The following is a 17,983-nucleotide window of genomic DNA, read 5'->3' as shown; positions in this document are numbered from 1 at the left end:
TCTCTCTGATGTCTCCTGCATAAGACTCTTCTTATATTGCAGGGATTCTGCTTTACCTGCTTGATTTTCACCTCCATAAATAGATCCCTGTGTTTATGCAGTTTCTTAAGATTTCAGTGACTGTATCTATACTGTAGTTACTATGTGAGCAAAATCTGAAATAAGTGGTTCACCCGTTTTTAATGTTTAATTTTTAGATGAAAGAGTGATACCAGCCATACTGAGCTGCAGACTTCAAATGTCTGTTATTATACCCTCCATAGGTGGGATTGTCATGGAGACTCGGGGGGTATATTTATTAAGCACATTTGGCTGTAAATTACATAAAACGGTACAGCAGTTTTCTGGGGATACCCACAATATGTTAGTATTCTCTGGACGTATTACAGGAATTCCACAGCTGATGTTTCCCCATTTCCGACCGCAGTAGCAGCCCCCCATAGGTTTCTAGGGAGGCTGCAATATTGTCAGATTTAACATGATTGGCCCAGATAGCTATAGTAACACCATCTTAATTCGGAGTTAGCCATTGTAGCCTATAGACTCACATATCACTTAATTTACACACACATGCACTTTCTGATGATACCGTGCGTTGTAGTCTATAGGCTCACATATCGTATTACTTACATACGCATGCACTGTCTGATGACACTGTGTATACTCAATAGGCTCCCGTCTCACAAAGTAAAGTGAATGCTGATGCAATCACTTTACATTACACATGGCTGAGAGACAGGCACCTATCGGAGCGCCTGTCCCTGGATGTGTTTCTTCATACAACCGTGCAGTACATAATATCTTAATGCTATGAATAGCGGCAATAAGAATAACTAATTTGGGTCTAGGACCTGATAATTAATAAATGGGCCCCTGTGATCAGAGTACAGAGCTCTTATTATTTTAACAAAACAGAACTTTGATACCATTTTTATATGCTAAACATACTGTAGTTACGGATGATCAGTTACTTATTTAGCTGTATCCTGATACTATGGGATACATTTAACAAATTACTGTTTTTATTATTTTTTTGCCAGGCAGTTTACTAAGGCAGTCCTGCTGAGAAACCAGGCTTTAAAATCAAAATCACCATTGATGTTTTAGCCCATTAAAAATTTTAAAAACCCAGATTTACTAAGGGGTGGGTTTAGAACCCACCATAAACCCACAGACAAACCCTACCAAAAATATGAACTGCTTCTGACTGGTGTGTTTGTAAAACGTTTTGTACAAATCACTTTATGGTTCCTCCACCTCCACCTGGTAAAGTCTCTTGCTGGTTAATGGAAAATCAGGGGGGACCCCAACACTCTTTGTCCCCCCATTTCCTCCAATGTTTCTACTACCAGTTTAGGCTTCAGCTTAGGCTTTGAAGGGTAAACCACAAAAAAAATTATTTTGTGATTTATTAATTTTTTTGCATTAAATATAGACTGCACAGATCCCATGGATCTGGGAAATAGGGACACAAACAGATGGGGATCAAAGGTAGGTTCTTTTGAGAATTTCAAATATTTATTAAATATTGTATTTTGCGCTTAAGACTATAAAACCACAGCAATGCACATTGGTTTGCAAACCATTGCATATTGCAAGATGCATACTCATCATTTAGTAAATTTACCCCTAATGGTCTAATAAAATATGTCAAGTTCCATCTCTCAAGGCGGACTTCACAGCAGGGTGATAAAATTAACACAAAAAATGAGAGCCAGTTCCACATTTTATAAACAGTGCAACAAAAAATGTGGCACTGGAGGGATAGACAGTCAATAGATTGACACCAGAAGGTTGACAGTCAATAGATCGACAGGGTCAAAAGGTTGTAATGGCCTTAGGTGGAAAGGGTCAAAAGGTTGACAGACAAATGGTTGACGCACACCTTAACCTCCCCTTAGTGCCTAACCTTCCCCATGGTGCCGAACCCTATCTCTCCCCATAGTGTCTAACCTTAACCATCCACTCCGGAAGACTAACCCTCCCCCACGCACATAACCCTAATCCTAACCCACACTCTAACCCTAACCCCAGAAATAATGAAAAACAATGTGTTTACTTCTTTTGTGATGACCATTTGCTTGTCTACTTTTTGAGCCTGTTGACCTATTGACTGCCAACCATCTGATGTCAACATATGGAATGTCTATGTACTGCCTATCGTCTATCTGGATACAGAAGGGAGCAGACCACATTCTGAATGAAATACAGGTTGAGTGTCCCATATCCAAATATTTCAAAATATGGAATATTCCAAAATACAGAATTTTTTGAGCGAGAGTGAGATAGTGAAACCTTTGTTTAGTGATGACTTAATGTACACAAACTTTGTTTAATACAAAAAGTTATTAAAAATATTGTATTAAATGACCATCAGGCTGTGTGTATAAGGTGTATATGAAACATAAATTAATTGTGTGAATGTACACACACTTTGTTTAATGCACAAAGTTATTAAAAATATTGGCTAAAATTGCCTTCATGCTGTGTGTATATGGTGTATATGAAACATAAATGTATTCTGTGCTTAGACTTGGGTCCCATCGCCATGATATCTCATTATTGTATGCAATTATTCCAAAATACGGAAAAATCCGATATCCAAAATACTTCTGGTCCCAAGCATTTTGTCTAAGGGATACTCAACCTGTATTGTGTTGCTCCGATATATTGTGTTATCGCTGCATATCTATATATATATATTTATATATATATATATATACACTGCTCAAAAAAATAAAGGGAACAATTAAACAACACAATGTAACTCCGAGTCAATCACACTTCTGTGAAATCAAACTGTCCACTTAGGAAGCAACACTGATTGACAATCAATTTCACATGCTGTTGTGCAAATGGAATAGACAACAGATGGAAATTATAGGCAATTAGCAAGACATCCCCAATAAAGGAGTTGTTCTGCAGGTGGTGACCACAGACCACTTCTCAGCTCCTATGCTTTCTGGCTGATGTTTTGGTCACTTTTGAAAGCTGGCGGTGCTTTCACTCTAGTGGTAGCATGAGACGGAGTCTACAACCCACACAAGTGGCTCAGGTAGTGCAGCTCATCCAGGATGGCACATCAATGCGAGCTGTGGCAAGAAGGTTTGCTGTGTCTGTCAGCATAGTGTCCAGAGCATGGAGGCGCTACCAGGAGACAGGTCAGTGCAACAGGAGATGTGGAGGAGGCCGTAGGAGGGCAACACCCCAGCAGCAGAACTGCTACCTCCGCCTTTGTGCAAGGAGGAACAGGAGGAGCACTACCAGAGCCCTGCAAAATGACCTCCAGCAAGCCACAAATGTGCATGTGTCTACTCAAACGATCAGAAACAGACTCCATGAGGGTGGTATGAGGGCCCGACGTCCACAGGTGGGGGTTGTGCTTACAGCCCAACACCGTGCAGGACGTTTGGCATTAGCCAGAGAACACCAAGATGGCAAATTCGCCACTGGCACCCTGTGCTCTTCACAGATGAAAGCAAGCTCTCACTGAGCACATGTGACAGACGTGACAGAATCTGGAGACGCCAAGGAGAATGTTCTGCTGCCTGCAACATACTCCAGCATGACCGGTTTGGCAGTGGGTCAGTAATGGTGTGGGGTGGCATTTCTTTGGGGGGCCACACAGCCCTCCATGTGCTCGCCAGAGTTAGCCTGACTGCCATTAGGTACCGAGATGAGATCCTCAGACCCCTTGTGAGACCATATACTGGTGCGGTTGGCCCTGGGTTCCTCCTAATGCAAGACAATGCTAGACCTCATGTAGCTGGAGTGTGTCAGCAGTTTCTGCAAGATGAAGGCATTGATGCTATGGACTAACCCGCCCGTTCCCCAGACCTGAATCCAATTGAGCACATCTGGGACATCATGTCTCGCTCCATCCACCAATGCCACGTTGCACCACAGACTGCCCAGGAGTTGGCGGATGCTTTAGTCCAGATACCTCAGGAGACCATCCGCCACCTCATCATGAGCATGCCCAGGCATTGTAGGGAGGTCATACAGGCACGTGGAGGCCACACACACTACTGAGCCTCATTTTGACTTGTTTTAAGGACATTATATCAAAGTTGGATCAGCCTGTAGTGTGTTTTTCCACTTTAATTTTGAGTGTGACTCCAAATCCAGACCTCCATGGGTTAATAAATTTGATTTCCATTGATAATTTTTGTGTGATTTTGTTGTCAGCACATTCAACTGTGTAAAGAACAAAGTATTTAATAAGCATATTTCATTAATTCAGATCTAGGATGTGTTATTTTAGTGTTCCTTTTATTTTTTTGAGCAGTGTGTATATATATATATATATATATATATATATATATATGCAAAACCCCTCACTCACCTACTCATTTACACACACACACACACACACACACACACACACACACTGACTGACAGACTGACTGATTTATCACTAATTCTCTTACTTCCCGATATGTTAGGAAGTTGAAATGTAACATAGGTATTCTCCAGGTGGGAAGTAGGAAAACAACATAACTAGAATTTTAATAAACCTCCCCTAAGGGGATGACCAGGGGGTTGACATAATGACATAATTACCGATGCGTGGCTTGCATTACGTGAATGATAATTCCTAAATGGACAATCAGATCAATATTTGGATTGCACCTCCAGTGGGTAGAATTTAATAAACTACAAAAATGGTCCTGTCACTTTGTACCATATTTGCTATGAGCCCTCCTCGGGTAACGCCAAGAACCATGGATTAATATTTACTTAAATTAAGACATCTCAAATTTACATCTCTACAGATTTACCAAATTTTTTAACACTCATTTATATTTACAACCGTGAAAGTCAGAAACTCCCGTGCGAAGAATGGGTAGAACAGCCAGTGTTATATATAAGAAGGGCTTTAATAAAAATGATACTGTGACAATAAACAATATACATGATCTTACACTGGAGTTGGAAGAGTTCTTTGCAGTCAAAGTCTGCCATGACACAATAAGAATTATTCACAATTAACGCAAATATCATGAACTCCTGAATGCAAAAACATAAAACAGATTGTACAGTATGCTTAATTATTTAGTCACGGGCTGCAGAACAGTTCACGGCAACTCCCTTTGTATATTTTGTTACTTTACTACCTTATGTCCGTATGCACATAGTTTATAGCATTTATTACATTTTAGATTACCGGCAATGTGCCCCTGATGAGTTTATCTGTGCTGATGGGCGATGCTTGCTAAATTTCCACTGGCAATGTGATGGGGACTTTGACTGTCCTGATGCGTCGGATGAAGCTCCACTGAACAGAAAGTGTGTAAGCGCAGGTATGAAATGGTACTCTTACCTTTATTATCATCATAGACAGTTTTATCTGTTATCAGTTCTGTCCTCTGTGCACATAAAACTTCAAATTTTGCACACACAGGATCCAAGGGGAGATGTGTCAAACCTTGGAGAGAGATAAAGTGGAAAGATATAAAGTACCAATCAACTTTTGTCATTTTTCAAACACAGCCTGTAACATTGCAGTTAGGAGTTGATGACTGGTACTTCATATCTCTACACTTATCTCTCTCCGAGGTACATCACATCTCCCTCTCTGTGAGTAGGATAAAGTATAGGCTTTGGGGGACATGTACTCAAGCAGTGATAACAGTGGAGAAGGGAGCCAGTGGAGAAGTTGCCCATGGCAACCAGTCAGCATTGACGTAACATTTATAATGTGCATACTATAAAAGTACACAGAGCAGCTGATTGGTTGCCATGGGCAGCTTCTCCACTGGCTTACTTCTACAGTTTTATCACTGCTTAGTACATGTCCCCCTTAGTTTGCTAGTCTGGACATGGCTGCTGCACAACATCTTATGTGAATTTCCTCACTAGATTGGTTAAAAGCTCTGGGGGGCAGTGTCACAACCAAGCTCACCACATTCATTGCTGATCCTACCATGCACACCTAAATCATTTCATGGCATATAGGACACTCATGTATTAGTTGTTCTGGTATTAAAGTTGCTTAATAGTTACATTATATCATATACTCTATTATAACTGACAATAACAAGTAATAAACATTAAATAAGAGTGACTCTGAGTTCAGCACTTGAGACTTACGGGAGAATTCAATTAAGGGGCAACAGATTCGCCAAGGGAATCTGCATGACACTGCCACACTTTACAGCAGCGGGGATCTCACTAAAAAGTACTTTAGGAGAATACGAATTTGGCCGGCAAGGTGAAAGAGGCAGATCGGGTTGCCGTTGCCTTCATTGAAACGCCGCAACCATGGCTAATCCTTGACCTTCATATATAACTGAATACCCTTCTTGGGCTTAGCTTCTGGTGCCAAGGCTCCAAATTATATTAAATACAAATATTAGTGTTTCTTTTAAGTATATAATTTGGCAGCCTTAGTGTGCACTCAGGAAAAGCTGGCAACACAGAATCATACCCCTTTTCCTCTGAAATCCGGGTTCCAACCCAGATCAGACCCTGTTCACATCACACTGGCGACCCGAGTTATTCATGGGATGGCGCCGTTTACACTGCTCACGGCTACACTATTTCTGTTCTGCTGGCGCATGGAGATGATATCATCTCCACTCAAATGTGATCTGGGTCTCCCAATTTCACGGGAACCTGGTTGGATGACCTGGGTCACCTGTTGACACTGTTCCGTTACCTGGGTCCTTCTTTTGGGACACTTTTCTGCAGAACCACAACCCAAATTAACCCGGCAATAACCTTGGTTATTGCAGCAGTGGAAAAGGGGTACTAGTTACTCATGTAGGCATTCAGGCTAATTACCAATCAATCAGGTTTATATCACATTTGGCCATGCAGAGTATTCAAGATTTTGCCTGGTCTTGAGGATCTGATTGGTTGGTTACAAATTACATATTAGCAGTCCCCTATATCCTAATCTCCAGATGGGATCATTGGCCTGCCACATTTTTACAATCTCCAGTGATAGTCAGTCTTGACCTGGTGCTGGGCAAATTTGGTCATAATGAACACATTTCTCTTTATGTGGCATAAAAAGCCGCCACCATCCTGATGAGATTACTAGGGACAGCTAGATGTGTGTTCAACATAGGAACTTTTGACAATCATCACACGTTATAATATTTGTTGGACCTCAAATGCTGCTAATGAGATAGTCTGCACAGCATCAAAGCATTCTCCTCAAATCAACACTGCTATGTAATGAGTTCCTATATGTTTAGCTGAGAAAATGCAAGATATTCCTGAAGCTCTTAAGCAACTGACATTATTTTCCTCTGTTTCATGACAATTTGCTTTGAAACGCTTGATCGTTAAGACACAGTAAATTCTTGTGGAAGCTTTTCAGATTGGTAATTTGCTGTATTTTGGGTTTTTTTAAGTCTTTTTTTATGTCTTAACACCTTAGAATGTTTGTAGAGCACAACAATTAGCCGACAGCAATTTAGTTCTGCAGTTCTCCAGCGGCAAGTGAGCCCCATTTAAAGCTGCTATCGAACATGAAAAATGGAGATACAAACCTTTAATAAGTTAATAATCAGACATTATGATTGCGCTTCATGCTGCTGCAGACTTACGAAAAGCTAATATTGGTAGTTTTTAGACTTGTACTGTTCTTTATTTCCAGAACAGTCATGCAATAGCTCATCTTTTATGTGTAAAAATGGGAAATGTGTACCTGAGGGAGTTCTTTGTGACACTACGGATGACTGTGGAGATGGATCTGATGAGAGAGGCTGCCATTTAAATGAATGTTTAAGTAAGAGAGTCAGTGGTTGTTCCCAAGATTGTCAAGATCTCCCAGTTGGATACAAGGTTAGTAGTCAATATTTATAAGATTATGTTTGAAGAACACGTACGGATGAATTATTCATGGAATTAATTTGCTTTCTGTGAAGCTGTTGTCCCTTTTATCTTATGGGTGTGTTAGCAGGAGTACGCAATGTGATATCTTTCTGTGAAATACTTAAAGTATATTGGCTAAGTTACATATGCCAGTTCTTAGAACTATTGTAATTTGAAGTTTAGACAGAACCACTAGGTGGCTTATGACTGGTCCTTGTGATCTCACAGCTGCTGATGTCCAGTTATCATGCAAATTATACAGGCAGAATAATGTGCGCCTTCTAGTGGTTCAGTCTTCATTTCTAATCTATATTCTTACAAATATGATTAAATACTTGCAAAAAAAGAATATATCAAAAATATTTAAAGATACTGTATATACTAAACAAGCAAATACTATTTAAAAAGCTACGATGTTAGGCAGTTAGATTCCATGTGAGGAATCACTGTATGTTTGTATGCTATTTTAGTTAGAGAAAACTGCCTGCATCATAGTCAATGCTGCAGTTCTTTTCCTATCACGCAATGCTAAACACTCATCCCTAAACCAATAAATGTGAAACCAGTGACTCTTCCACTGTTGGTGAACCATCATCGTCAAAGTTATTTTATACATTGACCTGGCCTATGATTCACAGCTGCTTTGCAGATACAATTGAACCCAATACACAGAACACGGCAGAGTTCTGTCACATCCAATAAAAACTGAATTAAACTGTAGCAAATTTACAGAAGAAAGCAATGCTGTTAGTAAAAGTTGCAAGAAGGTGTGAACAAGACTATAAAAATAAACGATTGTCAATTGCAATGCAAAAAAATCAATATACGGTAAGCAGCACTCTTTCTTTTATAGAACCAAGCTTAAGTCAGGTATATACCCAATGTCAATAAATGTAATTCTTGTATGCAATAGGGTACAGATCAAACAATATGCATATTTCTTAATGATGCTTTAGGTTTGTGGTACTAACAATGACATAGTTTATTAGCATGGTTGACTTTAGATGTGGACAGGTGGAAAGTACAGGAATCTAAGTTATCTCAGGGCCCAAGCCAGACAATAAGGTGCAACCACTGTATGCTCTGAACAAGATGTGACTGCCCCTTCCGATGAGGTCTGAAATTCCCATTGTTATGCCAACTCCTACACATTCCCACATCCCCTTCATACTGGGGCCCAACATTTCTCATGGTAACCTTATATGTCAGTAATATGGTTCCAAGCATAGTGGAGAGTTTATAAATATCTTGGGTATTTTGCCAAACTAGCAACCAAATTGTAACATTAATACAGCGCATTCTACAGGGTGTCCCAATGATGCCACACATTTTATTTTTCATTTACAAGAATATATGCACTCGCCCAGCTTTAAAATTTATCATATTTTAATTTCTGAATTTGGGAGTTAATGTTGGTTCTTAATGTTACGGCCGAGCAAAGAAGCCCTCACCCAGATGCTGTCTAGTCTGGCCATTGGCAGACACATGCCCATGTGAGACTGATTGCGCATGCTTCGACTGAGCAGAAAAGTTCTCACCCACTGGCTGACTGGTCTAGTTGTGGACACACACACATACACACACAACATACACACATACACATGCTGCATATGCATCACTTTCTCTCTCCTTTTTAATGCTTGTCGGTTGTCTTGTCAGTGTATTGTCAAGCCAAACTCAGTCAAAACAGCGTGGTGGCCATCTAAGGGATAATTGGATACCACCCATAGGGCAGATGTATTAACCTGGAGACGGCATAAGAAGTGATAAACCAGTGATAAGTGCAAGGTGATAAATGCACCAGCCCATTGGCTCCAATATGTAAATTAACAGTTAGGAGCTGTTTGACTGGTGCGTTTATCACCTTGCACTTATCACTAGTTTATCACTTCTTATGCCTTCTCCTGGTTAATACATCTGCCCTATAGTCTAGAAATGTTATTTTTCCAGTCCTAAATACTTGCGTTTAAAATGTTACCAGAATTGCCATTACCATATACAATTAAAAAAATTAAGATTGTCTGATGGTTGAGTTTAAAGTTTAAATTCATTCTAAATAGGTGTACTATGTAACACAGATTTGTAAGTTAAAGAGAGCTTTATGAATTAAGAATGAATTGACATTGACCATTGAATTGTCATATCTAGTAGTTCTTTAGAGCTGTGTATATACAGTAACAGATGCAAAATGAAAACACTTCAACTCTGCAACAGCAACAAAACATTTAATGGTCTCTTACTATCATTTGTTTCTAAAGTATATTCCGGCATGTCCCCCACCTCTGTCTCCCAATAGACTGAATCAATGCTTTTAAAGGTTACTTCATGTTCTGAAGTACTGATTCACTGTGTAACCTGTAGAGAAAAGATCAAAATGATGATGATAACCTGAAACAAATCATTCAAAGTCACAGCGGTTCTTTGTGATGGTTGTAGTTTTCAGTTTGCCAAAGGCATTGTCTGATTTGTGCTCAGGAGTCAGAATGCGTGAGTTGGAAAATAAACCCATCCAGTCATACAAACTATTTTAAGTTTGTTAGATATTATTTTTCCCTGGAGGTTTTCTGCTCTCATATATATATATATATATATATATATGTATGGATATATATGTGTATGTATGTATGTATGTATATATATATATATATATATATATATAGCAATAAAAAATTGTCACTTGTCACTCACTGGCTATACACCACGGGGGCGGTAATTTTATTGCTGAAACCAATAGTCACTCGGATTGAAGCAATTCAATACACCTAGAACAAGTGCCTCTAGGGGCTCCGGCACACGGGAGCTTCCAAATAACATTCGTTAAAATTTTTCCTTGATTTAAAAGAAATCGCAAGTTTACAAAATGTATAACAATCATTCACTAGCACATCTTAAATCTTCGCAGCAGCCAGCAGCCCACTGTACAAAGGACTTAGAAGAAAACACACCCTGTGATAAACATTACTTCAAGCTTAATTCATTTCTTACAGCATTTTCACATATCCTTTTATTTTAATAAACATGTTTGCAAATAATATCTAACACATTTAAAACAATATTATTTGAGTTAAATTATTTTATATTATTATATTGTCTTGATACTTGAACTAGAGACATGATATTTTGGGGTTGATATACAATATCAAGCAGTATAAAAAGTGGAAGAGTGGATTAGTGGTGTAGCAACTGATTGGTTGCTATGGGCAGCTTCTCCACTGATCCATTTCTTCACTCTTTTCACTTGATACGTCAACCCCATTGTCCTCTATTCCTAACAGCTGGCCATTTTTAGGTCCTCAAATTTCTTTTTAGAAATAAAATCATATATGACACATGACGCCTTTATGTCCAAAATACAGGACCAATGTTTTTAAAAGCCATGTTTGCAAGGAATACATATACGATTTACCAGTGGGCAGGATGCCGGCTGTCCATATCCTGACGGCGGCGTTCCGCCTGCCAGAATGCCTGCTTGCCAGAAAGGCACCGATGCGAGCGAAAAGAGTCCCCTTGCGGGCTTGCTGCACTTGCTATGCTGCGCTCGCCACAGGATCTATTCCCAATCTATGGGTGTCGTGGACACCCACAAGTGGGAATAGTCCTATTTTGCCGGGATTCCGTCTGGCAGCATTGCTGGCTGGTGGGATTCCGGCGTCAGTATCCTGACCGCTGGGATCCCGAAAGCAGGCAAATTGAACGGATCCCTTTTACAAGGCCATAGTGTATCAATGAGGAAGCTACTTAGGGGCTGAGTAGGTTTGTGCATGGCGATATATATTGAACATCCATGTATGTTACAAATACCAGGTATAATCAGAGTAGTCATAAATATATTTTTACACATTTATCTTTGTTTTATTTATTTTTTATTTGTCCATCAAAAAAATGCAAGAAATTAGTGACCTTCACAATTATGAGTTCCCACTGTAATGTCAAACAGTGAAAATCAGGTCAAAATGCAGTACATTTACCCATATCGCTCATACATGCTCATGAGCTTTACCAGTTCTGCTATAAAGATGCAGAAATGAAGAGATAAAACCGCATTACTGGCCCACCTCACAGCATCAGGCTCAGAATAACTTTAAGGAGGTTGTAAACCAGACATGATGGATCCACAGAGCTAAAACAAGTTCACTGCATTTATTTTCCCTTATAAAATATATTTAACATAAAGTGAACGGTGAATAAAGCAGCTGTTTCCCACCAGTTGTTAAGGAGCAACTGATAAATAATCCAGGCAATGTTATGCAGTTATCAGAAACAGTTTCTTTCTTGTCATCTTCTAATTTCATCTCCTGTTTCTGCTTTCCACAACACATACTGTGCAGTTCTCCTTGTACACGATTTTATAGATAAACCATAAGTTACAGGTTGAGTATCCCATATCCAAATATTCCGAAATACGGGATATTCCATAATACAGAGTTTTTTGAGTCAGAGTGAGATAGTGAAACCTTTGTTTGCTGATGGCTCAATGTAAACAAACTTTTTTTAATACGCAAAGTTATTAAACATTTTGGCTAAAATTACTTTCAGGCTGTGTGTATAAGGTGTATATGAAACATAAATGCATTTTGTGCTTAGACTTGGGTCCCATCGCAATGGTATCCCATTATGGTATGCAATTATTCCAAAATATGGAAAAATCCGATATCCAAAATGTTTCTGGTCCCAAGCTTTTTGGATAAGGGATACTCAACCTGTATTACATCATGTCCATTGCAGAATAGAATTATTTACTTTATATACAGTACTTGAGTTTACAAATTGAAAAGTCTTAATTGTCCCATCACATACATATGTGTAATTGCAAGGAAGGCGCAAACAGGGCCTTTCAGACAGTAACAGTAATTTCCCGAACCACAAAAAGGGTATTTCCATATGCACACTAGTTGAGGCAGGTGCTTTTTGGGTGGAACCAAAATGAATAAACTGAGGCATACAGGCCAAAAATTTTGCATATACTGTGGGGCTGTCTCTGAATTGGGAGCAGGGCAAATTAGCTATAGTACAGTAGTAGCTTTGCATCTTGGCATAACCATGTTGCACTGCAGGTAGGGGAGATTCCAAAAGTGCAGATATTTAGGGGTGAGAGGGATGTGTCCAAACTCACGTCTAATTGATGGGATGTAATTATAATGCCGGCTGTCGGGATCCTAGCATTAAGAAGCCCGACGCTGAAGAATCCCGACAGCCAACATCTTACCGGCGGTCAAAATACAACCCCCACCCCTGTAATTCTCACTCAGTTGGTATGTCCACGCCAACAAATGAGTGAGAATCGAACCTGTGGCCACCGAGCCCAAAGCGTGATGAGTGCAGTGAGCCTGCGAGGGGACTTGCTGCCTGTATACCAACAGACAGGATGCCACTGTTGGTATACTGACAGCCGGCAACCTGTCACCCGGTATATCATACCCATTCCCTAAATGACAGTGCAGTATTTCCCCTCATAAAGTGGAAAAGGATAGCACTCTCCAGACTTGAGTTATCAAAAACACCAGAAATGATTTATTGAAAATACACGGTTCCAATTGAGTTCATGTCAAAAAAATGGAAAGGGCTCACCTAAATGACAGTGTAAAACTAAAGCTTCCCAAGATTTGTCGGTTTCATGCATGCAATACAGTAAAGTAATTTACACCCCTTACAATGCACCATGAAAGCATACTTGCCCATTCTCCAGGAAGATGCAGGATTTATCCAGGAAGATGCGAGAGGCCTGATTTATCGGGTAGTCCCCCACACCCCTGGAACAGTTGGTGTAATTTCCACTTCTGTCCACTTCCTAATGAAGTAGGCAGGATGTGGAGAGAATACCGGGATTCACGACTGTCTACAGAGGGATTGGGGCTAAATGAGGCATATTATGTCCTTTTATACCCACCCTTCCATACGGAGCCGTGAATCGTGTCCTTTTACGAATATGGGGGTGGGGCCTAATGACGTGAGAGTGTGCCCCCCAAACTGACTGCTGCATCTCCTCTCTGGGCTTCTCCCAGAGAGATGGCAAGTATGCATGAAAGTACAACTCCTAGAGGTTTCAGTAACCCCCCCCCCCACACACACACACACACACACACACACACACACACCGCCACCACAATAAAGCATTGTTGTACTTTCCACATGGATTTATTGATAACTGCAAATGACTCCCTATGCATCATAGAACTATCCTGAGTCAGATTTCTGCTGCTCAGGAACTTATGGCTGGCTACTTATTTGGTGATAATACATAAGAATCCAATCACAGACTAAAGCTGGCACAAAAAGTGTGTTATTTGCACTGTATTTATTATTTGCCATCAGATTCACAAGGAAAAAGACTGAGGAGGAGAAATTATAAGGGTTAACTTTCCCCACCACTGCTATGGACTACTGTGTATGTAAGGCACCCTATCTTTGCTGCCATGCAGTGCTGAGGCCTCAGGTGTATATCCTACCAGAGATCACACACACACGGGAATTTTTAAGTTCTCTTCCCAAAAATACTGGTAGTTGCGTCTTATATATTGTACAGATAAAGAATAATACTTATTGTGATTGCACTGCTTGTTTTTTTATACAGAAATCATTACACACAGTAACAGCAATGGTTTTTTTATATATACGTGTTTTTCCCACAGTGCCAATGCTGGCCTGGATTTCGATTAAAGAATGATGGGAAGACATGTGTAGACATTGATGAATGTTCATACGGTTTTCCCTGTAGCCAGCAATGCATCAATACATACGGGACGTACAAGTGCTTGTGTTCAGACGGGTATGAAATACACCCTGAAAATCAAAATGGCTGCAAATCTCTCTCAGGTATCACAGTGGCATTTATGTGCAGTGGATGATGAGTGATGTGTGCATTGTTATATGTAAGACTGGGAAGTATCAAGCTGATTTTAGGCTTTCTTTTTCCTTTTCTAGTCTCTTATAGGCCTGTTTATGATTCCAGAAAAATATCATGTTGAATAGAAAACCTTAATCTTTGTGGATTTAGGTCAGGTTAGACTCGGATATACATGTAATTATTCTGAATAATTAAAGTGGACGTGTCACTTCTACACAGCAGAGGCAGATCTAACATTCATCCTATCAATTCACTTGGAATTAATTCCTTAGTGATGTCAGTATTTCCTAGTAAACTGATAGGCCGCAATATTGATTTAGGCCTTAAGTAGGTCACCTCTACTATTTAGAGATGATGGACAAGATACATAATTATGCTCAAGCAATAAAGCATTAGGGCATTTTGCAAAATCTTTATCTTATTGTTGATTACATGTAGAGTCCATTAACTACAGAACAGGGAGTACAGGCAATAAAAAAAATGGGTTGGGAGTCGGGACTTAAACTGTATACATGACCTTGGTGCTAGACTTACAAAAGGGTAGGTACCAATTCCACGAAAATAAATGATATGTGTCTTATACCATGCCTAAATAAGTGCAAATAGCTATTTGGGTGACATCCCAACACAAATGTTAGTGCAGGGTCTTCATAATTTTAATACATTTCTGGCCATTCAATTTTTGCTGGTCTGTTGGGCATTATATCCAAATGTATGAAATGTCCCTCAAACAGCACTTTGCATTAGTTCTAAGGGCCTAATTCAGACCTGATCGCAGCAGCTAATTTGTTAGCTAATGGGCAAAACCATGGGGGTGATTCTGACTAGATCGTAGCTGTGCTAAATTTAGCACAGCTACGATCAGGAACACAGACATGCGGGGGGACGCCCAGCACAGGGCTAGCCTGCCCTGTTGCTGAAGTACAAAAGCATCGCACAGTGGCAATGCTTTTGTACTTCAGGAGTAGCTCCCGGCCAGCGCAGCTTTTGCGTGCTGTCCAGGAGCTACTCGTCGCTGCCCAGCTCGCAGCGGCTGCGTGTGATGTCACGCAGTCGCTGCGGTCCGCCCTGCGCACGGTCCGCCCACACCTACATTGGCCGGACCGCGCCGACAAAATGGCGGCCAAACGGCGGCCAAACGCCGCCGTGCCACCTTCTTCCACCCAGCGACCGCCTCTGCCTGTCAATCAGGCGATCGCTAGGCAACGGAGGCCGGCGGCTGTCAGCCATGCGCTGGCACACTGCAATGCCGGCGCATGCGCAGTTCTGACCTGATCGCTGCGCTGCATTCTATAAATGTTACCTTAACACTGATTGGTTGCCATGGGCAACGTGTCCACTGGCTCACTTCTCCACACTTGTCACTGCTTCATGAATAAAGCAAAGCAAATTTGTTAGCTACTGGGCAAAACCATGTGCACTGCAGGGGGGGGTGGCAGATATAACATTTGCAGAGAGAGTTAGATTTGGGAGGGTTATATTGTTTCTGTGCAGGGTAAATACTGGCTGCTTTATGTATACATTGCAATTTAGATTTCTGTTTGAACACACTCCAACCAAATCTTACTCTCTTTGCACATGTTATATCTGCCCCCCCCCCCTGCAGTGCATATGGTTTGGCCCATTAGCTAACAAATTTGCTGCTGCAATCAGGTCTGAATTAGGCTTTAAGTCAGGTTATAGATGTGCCTTATTAGAGCTACTTACCTGTTATACATATTGGTTAATGTGACCTGATGATAAGCCTCATCCAAGCACTTAGGGGTTTATTCATGAAGCAGTGACAAGTGTGGAGAAGTGAGCCAGTGGACACATTGCCCATGGCAACCAATCAGTGTTAAGGTAACTTTTATAAAATGTATCCTATAAAATTATATGTAGCAGCTGATTGGTTGCAAAGGACAACTTTTCCACTGGCTCACTTCTCCACACTCTTCACTGCTTCATGCATAGACTCCTAATTCACTTCCTTTCACAGTGGTCACATGACATAATCATTTCCTGCACACACTGCATTGTTGTTGTGACAGTTACTATAGAGCTCTTGTTGCAAATTAATAGTGTTATACAGTTTAAGCTTCTTTTTGTGACCTATAAACCTTAGCTCAGTTAAATGGTACTGAGTACATCAAGAAGGGAGCTGTGAAAATGCTGTAAACAGAATCTAGCACCTTATTTAAAAAAAAAAGGCTTTTGGAGGGAGGGGAATTTCAGTAATCTCTCCCTGTATCACCCATATCATGATATATTTCAGACAGATACTGTAGATAGATAGATTGATTTGACAAAAAAATAATCAAAATTGTGTACAGGACTAAGCACATAATTATTCCTATATAAAATATGAATTTATAATATGTTTAGGAAATCCACCTCATGTTTTGTGTGTGTGTTCTGTGTAACGGCAAAAATGAAATGTAACATTTTGTTTGAGTTTAGTGGAAGACCCTTTCCTTCTTCTGGCTGATCACCATGAAATAAGAAGATTGAGCACTGATGGTTCTAACTACACAATGCTGAAACAGGTTAGACGTTTCGCAGTATGAATATTTGTGATGATAAAGGTTGATGAGTGGGGGTTCACATACAGGTTTCAATGTGTACTTTTTATGACCTCAGTCCAAAAAGATGAAATACTTTGGGGGAGAGGTATCAAACTTCGGAAAGATAAAGTGGAGAGATATAAAGTACCAACTAATCAGTTCCTAACTGCCATGTTACAGGCAGTGTTTGAAAAATGACAGAAGCTGATTGGTTGGTAGTTTATCTCTCTCAACTTAATCACTCTTCAAAGCTTTGTACATCTACCCCGTATCTTATACATCATCTAAGTAAAGTTTCCAATACTAATAATACCCCTTTCAGACATAACCAAACACTCGGGAAGTTGCTGGATCCTGATTATGTCTTAAAGGATCAGACTTGGGTTGATAGTTCCAGGTCTGCAACCCTGCAATTGACCAGAGTTATTCCTGGGATTTGCAACACAAGTCAGTGCCCAGACTTAAGTCTGGATTTTTAGAACCAGGTCGCGCAGAGAAGGAGCTGATTGGATGCCTGGGGCTCCACCCTTCCCTGAGTACAGAAGTCACCACCCAATATGCATGATCTCATTTTTGTGAGCCAAAAGAGCCTCCACTTTAAATAACTTCACACTGAATGCAAGAAGATATATGGCTTATATGTGAAAGATGTTGACCTGGGAAAGTCCTGGGTCTGCAGTGTAGAGTGAAAGGGGTTCTCCAAGCTGGTACCCAGGTATACAGTAAGTATGGCTTCTATAAACTAGGGTAGGCAGAATTAGTGTCATTG

At 40.3% G+C, this 17,983-nt stretch overlaps 1 protein-coding gene across 1 annotated transcript in view; it reads left to right on the top strand.

The window, feature by feature from the left end:
• LRP1B (LDL receptor related protein 1B) overlaps positions 1-17,983 on the top strand; it is a 1,835,733-nt gene that overhangs the window by 1,548,550 nt on the left and 269,200 nt on the right. Inside the window, exons 54-57 of the mRNA XM_063932605.1 lie at positions 5,163-5,303; positions 7,610-7,797; positions 14,457-14,640; positions 17,111-17,196. Coding sequence (XP_063788675.1) covers positions 5,163-5,303; positions 7,610-7,797; positions 14,457-14,640; positions 17,111-17,196 — 599 coding nt within the window. The remainder of the gene's footprint in view (positions 1-5,162; positions 5,304-7,609; positions 7,798-14,456; positions 14,641-17,110; positions 17,197-17,983) is intronic.

The sequence above is a fragment of the Pseudophryne corroboree genome, chromosome 7 (genome assembly GCF_028390025.1).
Source record: "Pseudophryne corroboree isolate aPseCor3 chromosome 7, aPseCor3.hap2, whole genome shotgun sequence".
Taxonomy (NCBI): Eukaryota; Metazoa; Chordata; class Amphibia; order Anura; family Myobatrachidae; genus Pseudophryne; species Pseudophryne corroboree.
Note: the sequence above shows the minus strand (reverse complement) of the source record. Positions and strands in the feature narration are given on the sequence as shown.